Below are 25,549 nucleotides of genomic sequence, written 5' to 3'. Positions count from 1 at the left end.
GGCTAAGGTAATAAGGAAAGAGGTTTTAAATAGGTTGGCAGGTGATCGGCGTGAAAGGAAGTGCTCCAGCGCAGCGAGGCCCTGGACGTGCGGGATATTTGTGTATAGGGAAGTGGCATCAATGGTTACAAGGATGGTTTCCGGGGGTAACAGATTGGGTAAGGATTCCAGGCGTTCGAGAAAGTGGTTGGTGTCTTTGATGATGGATGGGAGACTGCAAGTAATGGGTTGAAGGTGTTGAGCTCCATAGGCAGAGATACGTTCTGTGGGGGCATGGTAACCAGCTACAATGGGGCGGCCGGGATGTTTGGGTTTGTGAATACTAGGAAGTAGGTAGAAGGTAGGGGTGTGGGGTGTCGGTGGGGTCAGGAGGTTGATGGAGTCAGGTGAAAGGTTTTGTAGGGGGCCTAAGGTTCTGAGGATTCCTTGAAACTCTGCCTGGACATCAGGAATGGGATTACTTTGGCAAACTTTGTATGTAGTGTTGTCTGAAAGCTGACACAGTCCCTCCTCAGCCACATACTCCTGACGATCAGGTACTACGGTCGTGGAGCCCTTGTCAGCTAGAAGAATGACAATGGATCGGTCAGCTTACAGATCACGGATAGCCTGGGCTTCAGCTGTGGTGATGTTGGGAGTAGGATAAAGGTTTTTCAAGAAAGATTGAGAGGCAAGGCTGGAAGTGAGAAATTGCTGGAAGGTTTGGAGAGGGTGATTTTGAGGAAGAGGAGGTGGGTCCCGCTGTGATGGAGGACGGAACTGTTCCAGGCAGGAGCATTTTTGTAGTGTGTGTTTTTTATTGTTTCTATCTACCAGCACTTACTCGTTTGGTAAGTCACAGCATATTTTTTGATATATAAAAACAAAGATGCTGTAATTTACCAAACGAAAGCGTTGGTATGTTGATAGAGACAATAAAAAACACACACACAAATTTCAAGCTTTCGTAACCCAAGGTTGCTTCATCAGGAAAGAGGGAAGGAGAGGGAAAGATGAAAGGATGTGGGTTTTAAGACAGACATATGTCTGCCTGTGTCTGTATATTTGCGGGTGGATATGTGTGTGTATGTGTGTGTGTGTGTGCGCGCAAGTGTATACCTGTCCTTTTTTCCCCCTAAGGTAAGTCTTTCCGCTCCCGGGATTGGTTACTTCCCACTAATACCAACCTATCAGAACTCGGGAGATGGGAACTTGCCCTGCAATATATCCTCTCTTGCCGTTACCTACCAGGCCTCAACCTCCGCTAATTTCAAGTTGCCACCGCTCATACCTCACGTGTCATTCAACAACATCTTTGCCTCTGTACTTCCGCCTCGACTAACATCTCTGCCCAAACTCTTGGCCTTTACATATGTCTGCTTGTGTCTGTATATGTGCGGATGGATATGTGCGTGTGTGCGCGAGTGTATACCTGTCACTTTTTCCCCCTAAGGTAAGTCTTTCTGCTCCCGGGATTGGATTGACTCCTTAACCTCTCCCTTAAAACCCACATCCTTTCGTCTTTCCCTCTCCTTCCCTCTTTCCTGATGAAGCAACTGTGGGTTGCGAAAGCTTGAATTTTGTGTATGTGTGTGTGTGTGTGTGTGTGTGTGTGTGTGTGTGTGTGTTTGTGTTTGTTAGTGTCTCTATCAACATACCAACGCTTTCGTTTGGTAACCACTTGGTGAGTAGATTTTTTTTAGGTTTCCATTTACATTATATTAACAATGAATGATTATGTTCATTGTTATACAAGTAAAGGACTTGTGTATCAAGTTTGGTTGAAACCGCTCCAGTAGTTTAGGAGGAGATGTGGAAAACACACACACACACACACACACACACACACACACACACACACATTCTTATAATATGTATGGATTCATTATTTATTGTTTCTGGAATTTTACTGAAATATCTCATGTTTGCAATGTCTGTATAAATGGCAGCATTCTGGAATATTTGATATTTGTATAAAGACCAAGTAAACAAGAGAAAGCAGCCATGAATGTTGACCCCATACATCAGGAGGTAAAAGAGAAGATTGAAGTTGTAGTGTAGTGATCTTAGGTAGCAGTCTATGCCAATAGTCGAACATGCCATGAAGAATGGATTCTGCCATCTCAAATTTATGCCACAACCATCAAATGATAACCCAGCATCTGACCAATGCAGGTACAACCAACTGCTCCACCAAGTACAACACCCAAAAAAGTGACATTTTGGAAGACGGAGAAAAACACATCGGTAGTTTTCACAGGGGGCACCCTGACATGTTGTATGTTACTTCACAGAGAGAGGACCAATGCCCGACAACTATTATGCTGCATTACATCAACCACCACAACATTCCTGTTGACCCAGTCAACTGCAGATGATTACAGTTGATCTGTGGAACAAAGCCCATCAATGTATTCTGGATAAGGTCCATCTCCCACATGCCATAGCTGTTCCCTATTATTGTACAGTAGCCACTCACCTAGCTGCCGAATTCAGGGAAACTACACGAGATGACCACCTATGGAGGTGAGGCTGCCACATACCATAGACAGACAACCTATCCAGCCACTAGTAGATTCAGGGGATTCTTTTTCCGTAATGTTGAATGGTTATCATCGGCAGCCAATGAAGACACTGTTCCATGATACAAAATCAGTTGTGCTGAAAATTTCATGGGGAAAATACATCCAATCAACAGGACCATGTACTGTAAGAATAAATATCAACAACAGAATGCAGCCTTTCAAATCTGTCATTTTATCAGAACGTAGCCATTATAAGCAATCACAGATTGTGGAAGATTAAAGGACCTTGGAAGATTAAAGGACTGTGGAAGATCAGAGCTCCAGATTGACAAAACTAGTCCAACAAGCACACATGACAAAGACTGCACTGAGTGCTTGTTTGCTGTTGATCACATAGTTAGCTTACAATCTTCAATAATACAAGTTCTAGTCATCAGAAAAAATGCTCAATTAAACTGTGGAGCTTTTCTGTCAAGATGCTCAGTTAAACTGTGAAGCTTTATTTATTACAAAAAGCTTTTCATGCCCACAAAAAAAATCTACATGCCACCAACAGTTATAAGCACTGTAGGTCGGTTGATTTAAAAGGGAGGGGGAAGGGGGTGAGGGTGGGGGTAGGGGAAGGGATCAAACTGCGAGGTCATCGGTCTCAGCACTGTAGGTGGTCAAGGAGAACTTTTGGATGACTGACTGTCATGAACAGCTACAACTAATTCCTATACCAGTCTCGGAGGGCAGCTTAGTCTCAACAACAAAGAATTGTGCTTTGCTACACATATACACACAAGGGGTGATGCTATAATTTATAGGATCTTATCTGATTAAGGAAAAAAATTGAGAGAGTATGAGATTTTCTGTTATTTTATAGGTATGAATCTAAAAAATAACACCATTTGATTAGCAGGAAAATCTTGTACTAGCTTGATGAACAAGTGTACACTGTTGTGTGTTTTAGTAAAATTGAGTAGAAGGGTCATTTTGAGAATTAGAACTAGCTTTATTTTGCAAATGAAAGAAAAACAGCCCTCTGTCACTACTTTTAACGAATTAACCGGATTTCAACACTGCTAGGAGTGTCTTCCTCAGAATTAAAATAAATTTATAACATGTTATAGACCATTCTTTGATTTAAATTCTGAGAAAAAAATTAGCTTTATTTTGTATGAAGGTCTATTATGGAACACAGTCTTTTGCAGCTGTTCTATTCATTTGGCTGAGGTATTCTTAATGGGCTTCGTGTGGCGACAAGAGCTGTAGTGCTGTGCTTGATGTCATTGCAAGTGCAGCAAAGTGACTGCTATGCCAAGGAATATCAACAACTCAAACATGATATATTGCAACAATGTCAACATACACAGAATCTTTTTGTAATAGCATTTTGTTTTGTTGGAGGAATGACAGATTCTGAACTGAATGTAACCCCAACATAAAGAAACACAGAAATGACTAACTTCTTGCTTGATTCATAGTCAATGTATAATAAATTCTTATTGTAATTCCAAGTTGTTGGAATACTGATTTACTAGACGTTGGCATCAAATCAAGATCTAAGAGGATTTAATTTAGTCAAGAGTTCAATGACTACTACAGTGCACACGTGTAGACTATTAGTAACACATATAATGTCAATTTTAGTACAATGTTTTCAAACCATATGTAAAATCGGTAAGCGGATCTAAATCCCCTATTCAGTCACTCGTTGACCACGATGGCACCGAAACAGAGGACGACCGAAGAAAGGCAGAAATACTGAATTCAGTGTTCCGAAACTGTTTCACTGTGGAAAATCGTAACACGGTCCCTGACTTCAGCCGTCGCACGGACGCCAAAATGGAAAATATTGAAATAAACGATATCGGAATTGAAAAACAACTGCTATCACTTAGTAGCGGAAAAGCATCCGGACCAGACGAGATACCCTTAAGATTCTACAGTGATTATGCTAAAGAACTTGCCCCCTTTCTATCAGCAATTTATCGTAGATCGCTGGAAGAACGTAAAGTACCTAGCGACTGGAAGAAAGCGCAGGTCGTTCCCATTTTCAAGAAGGGTCATAAATCAGATGCGAATAATTATAGGCCTATTTCGCTTACGTCAATCTGTTGTAGAATAATGGAACATGTTTTGTGTTCTCGTATTATGACGTTCTTAGATAATACAAATCTCCTTCATCATAACCAACATGGATTCCGCAAACAGAGATCATGTGAAACTCAGCTCGCCCTATTTGCCCAAGAAATTCACAGTGCCGTAGACACTGGCGAGCAGATTGATGCCGTATTCCTGGACTTCAGGAAGGCATTTGATACGGTTCCGCACTTACGTTTAGTGAAAAAAATACGAGCTTACGGAATATCGGACCAAGTTTGTGATTGGATTCAGGATTTCCTAGAAGAAAGAACACAACATGTCATTCTTAACGGTTCAAAATCTGCAGATGTAGAGGTAATTTCGGGAGTACCGCAAGGAAGCGTGATAGGACCTTTATTGTTTACAATATACATAAATGACTTAGTTGACAACATCGGTAGCTCCGTGAGGCTATTTGCAGATGACACGGTTGTCTACAAGAAAGTAGCAACATCAGAAGACTCGTACGTACTCCAGGAAGACCTGCAGAGGATTAATGCATGGTGCGACAGCTGGCAGCTTTCCCTAAACGTAGATAAATGTAATATAATGCGCATACATAGGGGCAGAAATCCATTCCAGTACGATTATGCCATAGGTGGTAAATCATTGGAAGCGGTAACGACCGTAAAATACTTAGGAGTTACTATCCGGAGCGATCTGAAGTGGAATGATCACATAAAACAAATAGTGGGAAAAGCAGGCGCCAGGTTGAGATTCATAGGAAGAATTCTAAGAAAATGTGACTCATCGACGAAAGAAGTAGCTTACAAAACGCTTGTTCGTCCGATTCTTGAGTATTGCTCATCAGTATGGGACCCTTACCAGGTTGGATTAATAGAAGAGATAGACATGATCCAGCGAAAAGCAGCGCGATTCGTCATGGGGACATTTAGTCAGCGCAAGAGCGTTACGGAGATGCTGAACAAGCTCCAGTGGCGGACACTTCAAGAAAGGCGTTACGCAATACGGAGAGGTTTATTATCGAAATTACGAGAGAGCACATTCCGGGAAGAGATGGGCAACATATTACTACCGCCCACATATATCTCGCGTAATGATCACAACGAAAAGATCCGAGAAATTAGAGCAAATACGGAGACTTACAAGCAGTCGTTCTTCCCACGCACAATTCGTGAATGGAACAGGGAAGGGGGGATCAGATAGTGGTACAATAAGTACCCTCCGCCACACACCGTAAGGTGGCTCGCGGAGTATAGATGTAGATGTAGACAAAAGACAGAACCCTGTATCAACACTGGAGATCATCCACCAATTAGTTAGTATTTGCATATGGTACCACCAGCTGAAAGACAAATAATACAGGAGTGAGTGGAGAAGGTGCTGCAAAGATGACATCACTAAATCTTCAAACATATGATGGACAATCTGCTTCAATACATTAAATGGATGACGTGTCTTTGCTATCTGGATGACATTTTCATTTTTTTAAAGACAGTTAAAGAAAACCCAAGCCACTTGGAAATGTGCTGACCTGTATTCAGACTGCATCCAAGAAACTGCCATTTTTTCACACAAGAAATAAAAGTCTTGGAGCACCTAGGGAATGGCGATGGAGTCTGGCCCGATACAAAAGAAAATAAGAGCAGTCACTCATTTTCGGTTCCCCAGCACACTCGTGATACGAGAAGTTTTTTTGGAATGTTCTGGCACTACCGGTGCTTCATACAGGACTTCTGAACCAAGGCATGTCCCCTACAAGAACTACTGCAGGGAGCCACCAAATTTTCCTGGGACAAGGCACATGAATGATCTGGCCTTGTCCCTAAGGAGGTGCTAAATTGTTCTTCATTTTCTAGCATTTTATGATGAAAATGTTGAGACACAATTTCATACATAGGCTAGCAGTTTTAGAAGAGGGGCAGCTCTAGTACAAATTCAGGAAGGCACTGAAAATTTGACAGTTTATGCTTCCAGAGTACTCTCCAAGTCCAAGATGAATTACCCCACAACAGAGAAAGAGTGCCTTGCACTTCTGGCTGTATTTATTTGGCAAACCAAACATCAATGTGACAGACCAACATTCTATCTGTTGGCTGACTAGCCTGAAGAATCTGTTGGGTTGACAGGTGACATGGCTACTGAGCAGCATGAGTATGCACAAAAGCAGATGCAAACAGAAGGATATCAATGACATTTCACAGAATCTTTTGGCAGAACGCAGCAGTGTGGACGAAATCTTAGTCATTGCTACATTAAATGACATTGTTTCTGAATAGTGGGAAGCCCAGCACTGCTGAAAACCACAGAAGTCTTGAAGGAGGAAGAATGGATCAAAGGGGAAATGGATCATTGTATAGAAGGAACTATGACCCAATTGGGCATGAATGGCTGCTTTTCATCCTGGCTCATCTACAGCCACCTATACTGAAGTTTTTCCATGATGCTCCAACACCTGGTTACCTGGGATTCATGAAGACTGTACATGGAATCAGTTGTAGGTATAACTAGCCACATCTCTACTGATCTGTTACGACACTATGCGAATCACTGTAAGGAATGCCAAAGACAGAAGCACAGACTGCAATTACCTCCAGGTCATATAGTACCAATCCTCCTTGCAACACCATTCCACCGAACTAGAACTGACTTTTTATAGAGGTTCCCGAAGTCGACAAATGGGAAGAAATGGATAATACTCTGCACTGAATACTTCATCTGCTATGCTATCACTGAAGCTGTGCCGACTATTGAAGCTAAGGAAATTGCGCAGTTCCTTGTAGAAGAAATAATTTTTGAAACATGGAGGACCCCATGTGCTGATATATGACTGTGGAAAAGTTTTCCAGCCAAAAGTAGCAAAAGAGGTAATTCATGGTCGCAACATAATCTACAGGATGACGACTGCCTACCTCATCCGCAGATGAATGTCCTCACAGAACTTTAACAAGACTGTAGCAAACATTCTCTCAATGTGCACTGATTTCAACCAGTTAGACTGAGATACAATATTGCCCGTTGTGATATTTAAATAGAATACAGTAAAATAAGACACTACAGGCTTCTCAACATTCTTCCTGCATCAGCCGCGAAGCTGAAATGAAAAAGAATATTTTTTTTCCATTTCAGATGGATGATACTCAGCATGACTACATGAAACACTTCATCACCAGAACTGAAGCAGGAAACTGGCTTGCATATGGACTCTGCATGGCTTGCATATGGACCCTGCGCACCCAGGAGAAAGACTGAGAGCTCCCCAATGCCAAGCACAAACCAGTGACATACAAGCCAGAAGAACTAATTTGGATTCTTACATCTGTATGGTAAGTAGGGCTACCAGGAATGTTACCAAAGAGCTACTTTGGGTTGTATCATAGCCTTCATAACTTGTCAGATGTCACATTATAAGGTCGAGGATTATGACCGCTCGTCAAGAAGACAAAAGTATATAGACATCATCCATGTCATCCTTATGTAGCCCTACTATGGCCCAGAAGTGCAGATCAACAATGGGAAGTTAAAGGAAACTGAAGACCCACTAGATAATTGCGCAGCTTCAATGGGAGGGGCTACCTTCAATGCTTATAACAGTGAAGAGGATGTAACAATATCACCAGAAAATGAGAATCCGTCATTCCTGCCATTCAGAAGACCATTAACAAGACCTAGATCCATGATGCTGTAGCTGGAGCCAATGAGGATTTCTGAAATGGTGGGTCACTGTTTCCCCAGGAGAAGGAGCAATGCTGCGAGCTATGATGCACACAGGTGGCGTAGTGGTGGGTGCAGCGGGGATTGCCATTTCAAAACTGACCACTAGCAATTATTTGTTATTTAGTATTTATCGTTTTTGGAATTTCTTGAAATAGCTTATGTTAGTAGATTCTGGAAAATTTGATGTTTGTATAGGTGGTGGTGGTGGTTAGTGTTTAACGTCCCGTCGACAACGAGGTCATTAGAGACGGAGCGCAAGCTCGGGTTAGGGAAGGATTGGGAAGGAAATCGGCCGTGCCCTTTCAAAGGAACCATCCCGGCATTTGCCTGAAATTCTTTTGGGAAATCACGGAAAACCTAAATCAGGATGGCCGGAGACGGGATTGAACCGTCGTCCTCCCGAAGGCGAGTCCAGTGTGCTAACCACTGCGCCACCTCGCTCGTTGATGTTTGTATAAATACTAGTATTATGGAATAGTTGGTGTTTGCATAAATGGCTGCACATTCTGTCCAGGAGTTCATTTCTGTTGTGGCTATATGATGGTGTACCGGCCACTGTGGCCAAGCGGTTCTAGGTGCTTCAGTCCGGAACCACGCGACTGCTACAGTCGCAGGTTCGAATCCTGCCTCGAGCATGGATGCGTGTGATGTCCTTAGATTAGTTAGGTTTAAGCAGTTCTAAGTTCTAGGGGACTGATGATCTCACATGTTAAGTCCCATAGTGCTCAGAGCCATTTGAACCACTTGTATGATGGTGTCTCTAATAAAAATGCTTTCAGTTCCAAGTCCTACGGATTTCTGAGTTGGGATATTAGTGATGTACCATGACCCAAAAAGTATTTCTCCCAGAACTGAATACAAAAATTCTACATGGTGTGTCTACCAGCAGGTGTGAAATTCTGCTTAGTCATTTTCGGTTTTTTAGTCAAGTTCAGTGGCACGCTCATAGTTGATACGAAGCAGCCTCAGATCAGAATGTGGAGCCATTAACTAACTGGTACCAGGGTTTAATAAAAGAGATGGAAAGTTCTAACTGAAACAAAAAAAAAAAAAAAAATACATTTGTTTATGAGGAAAATTGAAGCTTGGTACTTTTATGTAGCTTTTTGACCTATTGAGATTTTGTCGTAGTAGAGAGTATCAGTAGGAGTTGCTGGGAACCAGCTGGAGAAAGTGTAGTGATTCTCAATGGATATATTTCCCAATCCTTTGGTCAGATCTCAGAATCATTCTGAAGGCAGTCAGACAGCTATAGTGTATTAATAACTGGTTCTGGAACAGTGACAAAGTCAACCCCGTCTCACATTGCAAAGCAAAGCAGGTGTGTCTAATTTAGACTGATTTTATAACTGTAGCAGTGATATGAATTTCTCCAGGTCCACCAATACACATTCTGGTAGTTAGTCTTTGCCAATAAATGCTTTGGTGGTTTGTATTTGGAGTAATACATCATATAATTGTTCTTGTTCACCAAGAGCATGTGGATTTTGGTTGTAAGACTTTGCATGACACCACAAACTCCCTAAGGACATGATGGAAGAATGTTTTGCCATGTCTACTTATTAAAAGATACATCTGTCATAAACCTGAAGATTGTTTTGAACAATAATGTGGTTTACTTGGAATGGTGCTATGATAAGCAGTATGCCCTCAATTTCCCCCGACATTTCAACTGCCTTACCCTGCCAATTATAGGGAGATCTTCAGGTTAGTGTGGACTTCCAAACATGGCACAGCTCAGCACTTTTCACATTAACAAACACTGTCAAAGGCGAAATAAATGATAAGAGACAGACAAAAATCCTTGGACTGACATAGGGCTGAACCCACATCTTTGGGCACATAATCTGGCAATTAACCACTGAATCATTGAGCAACAGGTCTAATTATTTTAAACTCTGAATAATTAAATTTTCCTGATTTTTTCCTGACATGCACAACTGTACTGTACAGAAGGAAAATCTTACTGTTAGTTTACTTACTGTTTTACAACAAAAGCTACGTGTTGTTACGTCACACAAAATGAATGGATTAGTATATCATGAAGTGTGGATTTTTTTTATACTTTGTTATATATACCTGCACAACTTTCTGAAGCTCAGCATTGTCTTCAAGGGTCATTATCTTTCGTTGGAGGTCACGCAGTTGAGAGACATACTCCGCTGTAAGAACACGTTCACTAGACTGTGTTTCTGGAGACACTATTTTGTCTTCAGGTGTTACACGAGGCTCAGGTTCTGGCGAATCCTGTCTTGGTAATTTCGGAGGTGGAGGTTGTGAAGTCTCTTCTGCAGTTGAAGCACTTGTGCTACTATGCCTTTTGCGCTTACGTTCTTTGCCCTCTTTTGGTTGTTTATCTTTTGCTTTTTTTGCAGCAGAGCGCTCACCCTTCTCCTTTGTGGCACGGTTTGAACCTGATTTTGCTGTAATAGCAGGGTCAGTTACTGCAGGAGAACTCTGTTTTGGTGAACCCGAGGATGGTGAGCTCTGGTGTGGAGGAAGTGGTGGAGGTGGCGGCGGAGGTGGTGGTGGTGGTGGTGCAGCTACAACTTGCCGAGGCGGTGGTAAGACATCTTCTACCTCAGACAGATCAGATAAGGAGTCATTGCCCTCCATTTCTTGTATCAATGCATTCAATGGGCGCTTTGATGGAGCTGGCTGGGACGATGCAGTGTGATTCTGGACCTCAGCTTCTCCACTGTAGTTGTTGTTCCACTATGAAATAAAAAGACAACAATGTTAATTTCTTAAGTCAAATAAGAAATGTTTATTAAGTAACATGTAAAAGAAAGCATTTGATAAAGCTGAGAACCCTTTTAGGCAAAAGATTTACTCCAAATGACAATGATCTTTGTTTTAACAGTCTTAGGTTTTGATCTGATGATTGCAGGTCCAAAGTGCCATAAGACATTTAAATGTATTAAGCAATTCATAAAGATTTATCCATACACGCAGGATGATTGCTGGAACTGTTTATAACAGCATGGAATAAGAGATTCAACATGCTCCTCTGAAGGGAACAATATGAAGGGCAGTCAAACAAAAATCGAACACCAGCCACACTGAGACCATGAAACGGTTCTGTTCAAAAGTAATCAGCAAACGTGTTAAGATATTTATCCCACTAGAGACAAAATTAGCAACTCCTGTTTCGTAGAATGCAGTCAGCCGCTGATGGATCCACAACCACAACCATTCTTGCACTTCCTCGTCTGACTGAAACCTACGTCCACGCATGTCTTTCTTCAGGTTGCTAAAGATAAGAAAATCACATGGTGACAGATCCAAGCTGTATGAAGGATGTTGCAGCATTTCTCAAACAAATCACTGAAGCATAGCCTTTGTCCAATTGGCAGTGCAGGGGCGGGCTTTATCATGCAACAGGATGATTCCACTCAACAATGTTCCTGCGAGTTTCGACTTCAAGGCATGTCGCAATTTCTGCAAAATGTCTCCACAGTGCTGCACACTGATTGTGGTTCCATGCTCGAAGAACTCAATGAGCTGAGGGGCAGAGGAGGTCATCATGACCCAACTTCTGAGAACAACTTTGGATTTCTTTGGCAGGACAGAAGTAGGATGTTTCCACTGCTGACTTTGAAATTTGCCCTCAAGGTGTTGAATGGAACCATGCTGTTGCACAATAATGACTGCCCCCACACAGCCAATTGGATGAAGGCTATGCTTCAGCATTTGGTTGGGAAACACAGCAAAATCCTCCATACAGCCCAGACCTATCACCATGTGATTCTTACATCTTTGGTGAAATGAAAAATGACATGCACAGACTTCAGTTTCAGTCAAACAAGGAAGTGCAAGAATGAGTGTAGTTGTGGATCTGTCCACGGCCAACTGCGTTCTATGAAATAGGAATTGATTGTCTCTTCTCACAGAGGGCTAAATGTCTTAACACATGTGGTGATTACTTTTGAATGGAAACATTCCATGGTCCCGCACTGACAGTTATTCGGTTTTCATTTGACTGCCCCTTATGCAATCAGTCAAATTCAGACTAATCCAAGCACTACACTCCTCAGCAAATGATAGCACTTGTGGGTAAGTTGTTTCAATATGTTGCAATGAGTCTCAGTCAAAATCACAGCTACCTTCAACTTACTGCTGTGATTAGTTGCATAGTTATTGTGGTCAAAATAGAACCATGTGAGGGAAACTCATCTCTGTAACTAAAGTAGTATGCTGTAACTGAAGTAGATGTTAAGCCAATGGACCTGCAAAATGGAATTGTGTGACAAACGAAGTATTATATGACATTCGTCAGCAACAATGAGTTAGAAACTATGAGTTGACTACATGATTAAGGAGAACTGGTACATGACTTAGCAGGAAATTGCTGGCAGATGTGAAATATCACAACAGGGTTCACATTATCCAGAAGTCAGAATTCAGTGATTTGTATGGTTGTTCTTGCCTAAAATAAAAGCAACTGAAAGTGAAGATTTTTTTCAACAACACTGTGACTTTGAATGAAGCATGAGTTCACCTTGATAAAACTTTAAAGAAATACAATCAGCAGTGTGAACCATGTGACAGAACTCCATCTTCTGGAAACAGAAGATGGAGTTCTTCTGTCACATCTTAATGAAATTTGTTTATGATAGGCAAACGTATATCCAATCATCTGACTACTATGATGAAAAATGAAAACAGTGCAATTAAAGAGGAAATCCTACGGAATTTTTCTGTGTTTCACTTAATAATCCGGCAAACACTTATAGTGTCCATACATCAGCATATTTTGCGATGGAACCAGAACATGAATTCACACATTTTTCTCGTGAATGATATACCAATATCAAATGGCATATGTTCAACAAGATGAGCAGCTAGCACATGCAAACTGTAACACCAATGAAACAGTTAGACAGCAATAAAGAACATTTTCAAATCAACTGCACAAGCATGTTATAATCCTGGGAGAAAATCAAAATAAAAGATGATGATGCAGTACAGTAAAACTTAAAACATACCGTCTTAGATGATGTGTTCTCTGGTGAAGGACTGCTGGAATCTTGTTTGGGACTGCTAGAATCCTGTTTTATAACATCAACAGCTGTTTCTGGCAGATTCTGTGTCACTACTTCAGTCTTTTCACGTTCTTTTACTTCACTTTTTCTCTCTTTTTGTTTTTCTCTGTCTCTGTCTTTTGTGCTCTTATCTTTTTTCTTGTGCTTGTGCCTTTTCTCCTTATCATTACTTTCACTGTGCTTTGACTTTTCTCTTTCCTTCTCCTTTTCTCCTGATGGTTTACTAACAGGGTCTTTGGTAGGAATATGTTCTTTGTCCTTCTTCTTTGTATCTGTGGCCTCTTTATCCTTGTGTTCTTTCTGCACCTTATCAGTTGATGGCTTCTCACTACTTCCCTTACTGGCAGACTCATGTTTATTGGAATGTTTCTCCTTCTTTGGTTTTTCATCACGATTTTTCTTGTCCTTCTTTTTCTTTTCTGATTTGTTACTTTCTGTTGCTGATTTGGCATCTGATTTTGATTTTGTTTCTTCTACTGCTAAAGATGACGGCTTTTTTAGAGTTGTGTCGTCTTTTAAACTCTTATGAGATGAAGAGGATGATTTTGTTGCTGCAGGTGCTGCACCAGGTATTTTTGGTGGTGTACTTGATGATGAGGAAGAGGGCTGCTTTTGAGAACCAGGAACTTGAGCAGGGTGGGATGAGGATTTTGAAGATGGTGATGAAGGTGGAGGAACTTTTGGTGACGTGTGATGGGATTTGATACCATCTTTCCGATCTTTTCCTTCTTTCTTTTCCTTGTCCTTATCCTTATCCTTTTCCTTACTGCCTCGACTTTCCGATGAATGTTTTCCAGATTTTGAATGATGTGGTAGTTGTTTTCCACCCGTTGAACCCGGAACAGTTTTGGAACTTGGTGATATTTTGGGTGATGGAGCACTAGATGATGATTTTTTGGTCCCATCTGGAGAAACTTTACTGGAACTGGGTTTAATAGGATCTCCAAAAATATTGGAAAACTTCTCAGGGGGACGCAGATCCTGAAAACAAATTCAGAACGCATTATTGGATTAATCCATTAGGGAAGAAAAACACACACACAAAATTCACAGTGTAATACTGAAATCAAATTTTACTACTACAAGTGGCTACTTCTGTGTATGTAAACATTCCAATACAGAGAGTTTATGATGTGAGGAAAAACATGAATGCACAAGGGAAAAGTGTTATCATCATACTTTAAGAAATAAAATTTCTACAAAAATTTGGTGAGTGCATATTTGACTAAATTTAAGAATTGTCACCAATTAATTCACAGTTAGTCATTCAATCTTGACATGGATAAAAAATGAGTTATTTATTAGTTGAAAACACTGTCTGAAACAATGTTGTACATAACATATACAGAAAGAAATGCTGGTGATATACAAATGATAAATAACTATAGAGGAAACCATTAAAATAACAGTTCAACGTGTTTCATGTACAGTGTTTCATTTAATTTTCCAGTAACAATAGTGCCCAAGTTGAGTATAGTGATCAAAATCGAGGGTGTGGAGATTTGGCCCAGCAGGCAAAGAGAAAAGGAGGAGGGAGGGGGATTTGTTGTGGACTTGTCAAAAGTATACCAATATCTGCTTGCTATGATATAGGAAACCTACAGAAACTAGAAACATCTGATGTAGAAATGTTAGCCTACCAAGACACGATAAACTTCATAAGTTTTGAAAACAACCAGTACACATCTTTTACACAATTTGAAAAAAATCACCTACAGAAATGTGGAAAAGCAAAACCTCATCTGGGTGGGATGAAAGAAACACCTCTGCAACAAAGGGTGTGTATGATATCATTGCACTACCACTGTCGATTATTATACCCCAGTCTTTTGAGGTGGGATGTTCTCCAAATGTGTTGAAATATGCTGAGCTAAAATCATTTCTCAAAAGTTGATCAACAGAAGATATGGGGAATTACTATCTTATCTCTCTTCTTCCAGTCTTGTGCAGAGTATTTGAAAACACTAAAGCAAAACAAAATCTAAATTTCTTACTGTAAATGGCACAATTTTCACAAACCAATTTGGATTGCAACAAGGGAAATGCACTGTCAATACCATCAATAAGTTTACTCAGAAGATATGATCCACATTAAATAAGATTAAGAATCTCATAGGTGACAAATGTATTTGATTCAGTGAGCTGCTCCATACTTATCCGCAAATTACAAATGTACGGAACCAGGGACATTGCTTTACAATGGTTCAACTGTAATTTAATAGACAGGAAACAGTTGTAGTTCCAAATTCAAGCTATTATTCTACAAACTAGAAAACAATTTCCCAAGGACTCCCACAATGTTTATATTGGATCCCTATCTGTTCCTTTCCTACATAAATGGTCTACCACTTGCTACAGATGCTCATTTAGCTTTATCTGCTGATGATACATCAGCTCTAATTGAAAACAAGATGTCTGAATGAATTCCAGAAAGTGTCAAAAATACTTCAGAAAATAATGAATCTTAGATCCAGCAAAACTAAATGTTGCTAAAACCAAAAGTATGCAATTTGAAACCAAATCATTAGAATGGGGTGAAATAAAAATAACTGCAATGATCAAGATATCACAGAAGCAAACCACACAGAGTTCTTAGGCAAAATCTTGATAAAGATTTAAACTGAGAGGTACACATTGACAACTCAGCATGAAAAGTGAATAGTTTAGTTTTTGCAATATGTATTTTATATTGTGCCACAAACACAGATGCCAGAAAAATAGTCTATCACTGCTACTTTGAGTCGGTTATTTCTAATGGAATAATCTTCTGGGGAAATTCAGCAATTCTGATGGGAAAATTTTGCTGTCATATTGAATAATTTATTGAGTTTTGCAGTTTGGAAAAGAGAATCACATAATTATTTTTTGAGTATGAAAACTACAGGATGTATCTGTGCAGTTGTATCTCAGAAATGTATACAAAATAGTGTCAACTTTCTTATTTCTCCAAAAAATGTTCTTATTGTAAAATGTGACATTTACTGTAAAATGTGACACGTCTCCTCTACATGAAAGCAAATTGTTTGAAAACTGTTCATAACAAGATTAATTAATCACATTCCACATCTATACTTTAGTGTGGCCAGTTGGAAAACTGAAAGCCAGTTATCTTGTTAAAGAGTCCAGTGCCTTAATCACCATTCCATCTTGCTTGGCCACCCACTCCCTTTTACCACTGAGCCTGGTAAGGAAAGGAAAACACTCACACATTTGTAGGTGCAACACCTCTTGTTTGTCATAAAATCTTGAAAATACAGGAGAAAAATAGTAACCATACACTTCAGTTTTATATCTGCCAAACATACCCATTATCATGTGGACTGATGTAATGGAGTACATCGTGGAACAGTAAGTGTTTTTTTTTCTTTTTTTTTCAATATTACATGCTAAAAATTGGAGTATAAAACCCATTAATATCAAATCCCCGAAAATTATGATAAACAACTTTCATGGTGTAGTTTAATACATTTAAACTACATAAAAAGCACGTCTAATTAAACAAGAGTGGAAGTACTGAATTAGCACGATTATTAAATCACAGAAAAGAAATGAGAAAGAATTAATATATATCTACAAAAAATAATGTTTCTTGGGAATACAAAATTACATATCATACATGGCAGCATTAGTAAATGGTAAATGTGGACACTTCACATGTTCCCAGGTTACTCCACAAATGGCAAAAAATGTCCTGGTCTCCATAATTGTTTTGACCTAAGTAGAAACTTGGCAGTAACCATGTATACTCATGTCTAGAAACTTATGAGTGCTCAAGATTTGGTGGCATAACAACTACAGCATTTTGAGATATTTTTTATTGCAGACTGAAGACTTTCACTGTTATTATATGTAAACCAATTACTTCTGTAGTATTAGTAGCTTGAGTAAAATGATATGATGGAGACACACATGCTAAAACTACACCACTATTAGCAGAAGCATACATATACACATATGAAACATGACTGACATTCAAAAAATTGCAAATTAAAAGCCACACAAGTGAATGATTAATCACAAAAATACTTTGGGCGTAAAGGAGACCACTCACAAAAAATCAGAAGCACCAAGTTGTTGACAGGCATAAACAAAAGAAAAAGACAGAACTTGCTAGTTTTTGCAGCACAAACACACACACACACACACACACACACACACACACACACACACACACTCCTGTGCCCCTACATGGAGGATGCACAATGCCAGAAGTACAGTTTGGCAGATGGCCTAAGGTAAGGTGGGAGTTGTGTTGGGTAGTGTGGGTAGAGGGAGAGAAAGGCAGGAGACAGGAAGAGGGGCTGGGGATGGGTAACTAGTGGCTTGCCCACTCGTGGACGACACATCTGCAATGACGCCAACTCCCTTGTTCAGTATGCCAAATGTCTCCTGAGGGCCTTCACAGACAGGAACTAACCTCCAAACCCAGTCCACAAAAAGATTATTACAGGCCACATCTTTGCACACCCTAATCCTCCCATCACCCTCAACAATCAGCTAAAAAGGAACACCCCCCATCTCCAAATATCAACCTGGACTGGAAAGCTGAATCATATCCTTTGTCAGGTTTTTGATATTCTAACATCATGCCCTGAAATGAGGGATACCTTACCCAAGATCCTTCCTACCCTTCCTAACATGGTGTTCTGCCATCCACCCAAACTATGTAACATCCTAGTCCATTCCTACTCCCAGTACTTTGCCACAGGAATCATATCCCTGTGGAAGACCCAGATGTACGACCTGTCCAATCCACCCGTTTATCCTACCCCACCAGAGGACAGGCCGTCTGTGAAAGCAGCCATATTATATACTAATCCTGTTCCAATCACTGTGCAGCAGTCCACCAGAATGAATGGCCACCACCAAACCGTGCCCAGGAACTAGACAGACCATCCAGTAGCACAACATGCAGTTGAGCACAACATGCTAGATTTCGATGGCTGCTTCACAGCCCAAGTTATCTGGATTCTTCTCTTCACCACCAGTTTTTCTGAACTACGGAGATGGGCATTATTCTTGCAACATTTCCTTTGGTCGTGGAACCATCCTGGTTTCAATCTCCATTAACCAACTATCCCCACAACCTCCACCCAACATCTTACACTTCCTCTGCCTATCCCCCCCCCCTCCCAATTCACCTCTCCATGTCACCTTCACCATGCGTTGCTCCCCACCAGCACCAACAACTGTGCATCCCATATCTAGCCCATGCACCACCTGCCACCCCTCCCCACTGCATTCCTAGCCAGCAAATGGGATACCTCCCTCCAAGCCTCTAGCCTGTCACCCCCAATAACACCCCCCCCCCCCCTTCACACCTCTGCCGACCTGCTCTATTGCTCCCCTAGCACTGTGCATCCAGCTGGTACCATGTGGGGGCATAGGTGTGTGTGTGAAAATATTCCACATGGGAATGTAAGGTGTCTGTATATGTGCGGATGGATGTGTGTGTGTGTGTGTGTGTGTGTGTGTGTGTGTGCGTGCGCGCGAGTGTATACCTGTCCCTTTTTCCCCCTACGGTAAGTCTTTCCGCCCCCGGGATTGGAATGACTCCTTACCCTCTCCCTTAAAACCCACATCCTTTCGTCTTTCCCTCTCCTTCCCTCTTATATATATATATATATATATATATATATATATATATATATATGCATGGCTGTGTGCGTAGCCCCCATGTTGTTGCGCAAGGCGGTTGACCTTGAAGCGAGTTCCACCAGCCGCCGCTAGTGTTTGGAGGATCGCGCTCTAGTTTTAACTGAGTGCGATCCGCTGCTAAAAAGCTTACTTTTGGTCACGCCCTTCTGGCTTCTCCGGTGTGCGCGAATGCGTGCGCAGCATGCTGGGTCTTATCAGCCGCTGGCAGCCCAGTCTCGCTCGTGAGGCAACAGCATGTTAATTCTACTTGAGGCTGCTACACTGTACACTTCCTTATGAGTATGAGTAATGACGTATAGGGTTTCTTTTCTTTGTACTCATATTATTATGTTCTCGCTCGTGAGGCAACTGCATATTCATTTTAATTGAGGCAGCAGCACTTTGTACACAGCCATGCCTTATTGCAGCAGCAGCATTAAGATATAGATGCGTTTATATAAATGTTTATATTTTAGTTTTGCTGTAGGGGCTAAAGCATATTATTGGTTCTATTTCATTACATAAACTACACATTGATCTTGTCAAAAGCCGAGAAGCGATTTTTCTTAGTGTTTTAGCTCTCAGGGGCATATATATATATATATATATATATATATATATATATATATAGAAGGAAACATTCCACGTGGGAATGTAAGGTGTCTGTATATATATATATATATATATATATATATATATATATATATATATATATATATATATATATATGTGTGTGTGTGTGCGCGCGCGATTGTATACCTGTCCCTTTTTCCCCCTAAGGTAAGTCTTTCCGCTCCCGGGATTGGAATGACTCCTTACCCTCTCCCTTAAAACCCACATCCTTTCATCTTTCCCTCTCCTTCCCTCTTTCCTGATGAAGCAACCGTGGGTTGCGAAAGCTTGAATTTTGTGTGTGTGTGTTTATCAACATACCAACGCTTTCGTTTGGTAAGTTACATCATTAGCTCTAGAAAGGATGTACAGTTTATCCAGATCATGACTATATGGACCTATATACTATCCAGCCTACTTAGCTAATATAATAATGACAACTCTCCATGATAAAACGAGAATCAATACCGGTTATTTGAATGCCACACAATCCTGAAATGCAAGTATCGTCCTTTACATATCTGCCTCTTCATTGTGGTAGCCAGTTACATCATTCTGTGTTTCACATTATCGAATTTAATGAGATATTATGCCTACATTTCATAATGAAGAAATTTAATAGCTATTTTGGGCCCCAAAATGTAGCAGTACGTATGTCAGAACTCATATTGTAAGGTATCCATCTGTTGTGTAGGTATGAAACGAAGTTAACCTTAATAACGCAAACAATACATTCTAAATCAGTACTGGTTTTTGCACTGATAAGGCAAACCTCATTCTAGTAGAGCAACTATAGTTGAACGGTGATAGAACATGCCTAATAGCAGTGCTAGGAACCTGTTACATATTCATACTGCTAAGTGAAGAACCAAAGAGTAACATTACCCAATATCAAAACAAACACATTCAGCATTTCTAGGAGAGATATAAGTTAAAATAAAATTGAATTGTCTGCTCTCTGACTTGATGGTAACATAATGGTCATCACAACATAGATGCAAATAATAATGTCGTAGAAGTTATTGTGGTCTTCACTTCAAAGAATTGTTTGATGCAGCTCTTCACATAAGGCTATCCTCCACAAGTCTTATCATCTTTGAATAACTAATGTAACCTACATCCTTCTGAACTGTAATCAAATCATTGGCTCCCCCTACATTTACCCTCCCTCCTCCAAACACACACACATTTCTCTTCATTACCAAATTGACAATTTCTTGATGCTGCAGAATATGTCCAGTCAACTGATCCCTTCTTTTAGTCAAGTTCTGACACAAATTTCTTTTCTAACAAATTCTATTCAGTACTTCGTCATTAGTTATCTGACCTACACAACTAATCTTCAGCATTTTTCCATAACACCACATTTGAAAAGCTTCTACTCTTTTCTTTTCTGAACTGTTTACAGACTACGTTTTACTTCTGTACAAGGCCACACTCCACAGCTTAAGACTTCCTAACACACAAATCTGTATTAGACGTTCAGAAATTTCTCTTTTTCAGAAATCGAACAATGGAAAATCCAAGATGAAATAACGACAGTATTATGCAATGGATAGACTGCTACTTATCATATAGAGGAAACGAGTTGCAAAGAGGTACAATAAAAAGATAGCTATACATTTGAGCTGTTGGTTTTAAGGCTGCCTTCTAAAATAGCACAACATACACACACATGACCAGTGTCTCTGACTACTGAGGCCAGACTGTGTATGGCCAACTGCTCCTGATGGGAGAAGCAACCATGGGTGGTGAGGGTAAGGAGGAGGGGGTTGGGGAGGGGGAGAGCAGTGGCATGAGGGGATGGGAGGAGGTGGTGTGCTGCTTGTGGGAGCAGGGATACAGCAACAACAGAGTAGGGGTGCTAAGTAGGGGAGGGGCGGTGGTGGTAAAGAAGAGAAGTAGAAGAGTGGGGGAAAGACTATGTGGTGCACTGGTGGAATAGAAGGCTGTATAGTGATGGATTGGGACATAGAAGGGGATAGGTAGGTACATGACAGGAAGTAGGGAAGGTAAAGTCCAGGGGGGTTATGGGAATGTAGGATATACTGTAGGGAGAGTTCCCACCTCTACAGTTCAGAAAAACTTGTTGGTAGAAAGGTTCCAGGCAGCACAGGCTGAGACGCGGTCACTGAAGTGAAGCAGATTGCGTTAGCAGCAAGTTCAGCAACTGGGTTGTCCTGCTGTCTCTTGACCTCAGCTTTTCGGTGCCCACTGAAGTGGATAGACAGCTTGTTGGTTGTCATGCGCATGTAGAAGGCAGTACAATGCTTGCAGCTTATTAAGTAGATCACATAACTGCTTTCACAGGTAGCTCTGCCACTGACAGGACAGGAGACACCTGTTACCAGACTGGAGTAGATGGTGATGGAAGGATGTATGGGACACGTCTTACATCTAGGTCTACTGCAGGGATATGAGCCATGAAGCAAGGAGTTTGTAGCAGCAGTGTACTAAGGATAAACAAGGATACTGTGTAAGTCTGGAGGGCAGTGGAATAACACAGTGGGAAGAGTGGGAAGTATAGTGGGAAAGATAGTCCTGATTTCAGGGCACAACAAGATGTAGTCAAAACCCAGGCAGAGAATGTGATTCAGTTACTCCAATCCTGGGTGATACTGAGCCATGAGGAGTGTGCTCCTTTGTGTGTGGAATATGGGAGTTGGTAGGTTTCTGGCGAGACATGGCATGGGACATCTATTTCTGTACAAGGTTAGGAGAGTAATTTTGGTCTATGAAGGCCTCAGTGAGGCCCTTGGTATTTTCTGGAGAGGGACTGCTGTCACTACAGATGTGACAGCCATGGGTAGCTAGAGTGTATGGAAGGGACTCCTGATATGGAATGGGTGGCAGCTGTTGAAGTGGAGGTATTGCGGGTGATCGGTAGGTTTTATATGGACGGAGGTACTGATGTAGCCATCTTTGAGGAGGTCAATATCGAGGAAGGTGGTTTGTTGGGTTGACAAGGACCAGGTGAAGTGAATGGGGGGGGGGGGGGGAGGTGTTGAGGTTCTGGTGGAATGTGGATGGGATGTCCTCACCCTCAGTCCAGATCAAGAAGATGTCATCAATAAATCTGAACCAGGTGATGGGTTTGGATTCTGTTTTTAGGAAGGATTCCACTAGATGGCCCATGAATAGGTTAGTATAAGATGGTGCCATGTGGGTGCTCACTGCTGTAACATAGATTTATTTGTATGTGATGTTATCAAAGGTAAAGTAATTGTGGGCACTCCAGCACTAAAACTAGCACTACATCTTGCCTCACCGCTACCTTAGTATCCCTCACCTCCTCACCCCAGCCTCCCACACCACTCACAGATTGCTATTCCCATGAGGCGCAGTTGGCTGTACGCTGTCCAGTCTCTGAATCCAGACATAGTGGTTTGTGTGTGTGTGTGTGTGTGTGTTTTTTCTACTTTAGAAGAAGGTCTTTTGGCTGGAAGCTCAAATGTATGGATGTCTTTTTGTTGTGCCTACCTGCAAGTAAATGCCTCCTCTATACGGTAAATAACAGTCCATCCTTTTCATAATAATCTCTGTTTCATAAATGCTTTTCTTGCTATTGTCTGTTTGCATTTTATACCCGCTCTACTTCTGCCAATATCAGTTATTTTGCTGCCCAAAACAGCAAAACTCATTTACTACTTTTAGTGCCACATTCCCCTCAGCATTGGCTGATTTAATCCTATTACATTCTGCAGCCCTTGATTCACTTTAGAAAATAATAAAGCTTCCAATAAAGAATGGCAGCTGGTCTCAAACTGAAATGGTGAAGGCTTGGCTGTTTCAAAATGGAATAAATTTCTCCTTTTTGAAAAGAACACAGTAGCTTGCTACACCTTGTCTTTTCTACTTCTTTGACATAACAATGTCACAACTAGTACTCGCATTACACGAGATTCATTTTAGTTGGATTAGAAGGCTTGACTTGCATTTTATAAATACTTAATGCCAAAAGAAATTTAAAAAGTCTTCGAATTAAATGTTTAAAGTGCAGATATGCACACAGCAACTCCTACTGCAATACTCTGCTGTACAAATACAGTATTACTTTCTAAAAGCTGTCAGTAACAATGAAACCAAGTAAAATATTTACTTGATTAGGATCATCATTTTCATATTATATGTTATCCCTTATGTTCCATCATCATCTGCTCTTCTGCAAAGCACAATAAACATTAAACAGTTTGTAGTGGTGTATGTAACTCACAGTAGTTCTAAATTCAGCCCAGCGATACCACCGATTTACAGATCATTTCTAAGCTATGTTATGTCAGGTATTTCATTTGCTTTCAATTTAGGTGGTAACCACTTCCATAATGTTCTTAGATGATACGATGTATTCAGCAAGTTGCATCTGCATTGTAGAGACTTTACTTGCACTTGTTTCAAATTTGATTTTATAAGTTTTCTTTGTTATGATGTGCTCACAATATGAGACCACAATGACTTATCTTGGGCAACATTCCACAAAAATATTTAGCATGCTGCCATGTTTTCTGATTTTCAACTGAATGCTTTTAAAGAGACCTTTTTTAAACCTTGATACATTGTTATTGTTGTTGTTGTTGATGATGATGATGATGATGAGGATGGTGATGAAATGTCATGTAGATATTAAGATCTCAACTGTATTGGATTTTAATTTTCACTGGATTGAAAGAGAACGGTTTGTAAGTTATCAAACTGATCAGCAATATCTTATAGAATTATATGTTTTATATGTGCATATTCATATGTGTCAAGTGATCATGGTGGTTAAGAGGGCAAGCCATTGGAGTTGACTTCTGGAGGAGTGATGTTCAAATCCTGTACAGTCATCCCAATTTAGGTTTCCATTGTTTTTCCCAAAATCACACACACACACACACACACACACACACACACACACACACACACACACACAAAGTCAGTTTCATTCGATGTGGTACTCCAGGTGATATTCATGTCGTCTTGAGGATGTTCTTACCTATTTAAGCACACGATTCTGACATAGAGGTCTGACTATTATATAGCTGGTTTGCTGTACCAATTTATATGGACCAAAGACATGCTCTTGGCTATATCAATTGCAAAATCATTAGCTTGAAACTTCACATTCCTATCCTGTAACTTGTAGGTCATTATACATGCATTTTTCAGTTTCCTCTATTGATGTGTAAGATAACATTGCCAAGACATTCCTTAACAAAAATCCAGCTACTATTTCCGTTAGATTAGTTTAGGTCCATTTGACCAGGAGATCACATGCTTTTCTTCTTATGACCAACACTGTGCACCATCCACCCAGAATGTTCCAAAACTGATTTTATTCCTGGTGTAAACTGATTTTATTCCTGGTGTATAAGTGACATCAGTGCTGTCATTATGGTAGTAGTTTGAACTAACATCTGCATTCAATCAGTAAGTTGTGAACAGGCAGTGCAGTCATAGTGTGTCAACACAATTGCGTCACAAACCGCAATGGATGGAACAGTTCCACATCAAGTGTTCAAGATATTCCCAAGAAAGTTTTAAAGACAAGAAAAGTGTGCAAAGTTTGTCACACACACCCTGACTCAGGAACAAAAAAACAATGATGCGTGGACGCTTGCCATTACTTAACTGAAACGAAAAATGGAAGCATCTCTTTTCTGAGAAAAATAGTCATGGATGACAAGACTGTGTTATCAATACAAACTTGTCACAAAACAACAAAGTTAAGACTAGATCTCTGACGGTTTGCCCCAACCGAAGAAGGTGAACTGTAATGCGTGAGTTGAACATCACCAAGAAAGACTTTTATGACAGTTTTGCTTGGTTGTATGAACATTTTTGAGCATTGTACTCATATCGGGGGATGCTACATAGAACAGCTGGAGAATTAAAATTACAGTCTTAACTTTTCTCTATGTTTTTATTAATCCAGTCTCGAAACTTTTTGCACTAATGAAGTACACC

At 40.5% G+C, this 25,549-nt stretch overlaps 1 protein-coding gene across 3 annotated transcripts in view; it reads right to left on the bottom strand.

Annotated features, from left to right (window-relative positions):
* Positions 1-25,549, bottom strand: part of LOC126095767 (protein AF-9) — a 112,950-nt gene that overhangs the window by 30,928 nt on the left and 56,473 nt on the right. For all 3 annotated transcript variants that reach the window (XM_049910571.1, XM_049910572.1, XM_049910573.1), the window contains 2 exons: positions 13,301-14,338; positions 10,392-11,027 (listed from right to left, as the gene is read on the bottom strand). In XM_049910571.1, coding sequence (XP_049766528.1) covers positions 10,392-11,027; positions 13,301-14,338 — 1,674 coding nt within the window. The remainder of the gene's footprint in view (positions 1-10,391; positions 11,028-13,300; positions 14,339-25,549) is intronic.

The sequence above is a fragment of the Schistocerca cancellata genome, chromosome 8 (genome assembly GCF_023864275.1).
Source record: "Schistocerca cancellata isolate TAMUIC-IGC-003103 chromosome 8, iqSchCanc2.1, whole genome shotgun sequence".
Taxonomy (NCBI): Eukaryota; Metazoa; Arthropoda; class Insecta; order Orthoptera; family Acrididae; genus Schistocerca; species Schistocerca cancellata.
This window is presented reverse-complemented; position numbering and strand designations above follow the sequence as displayed.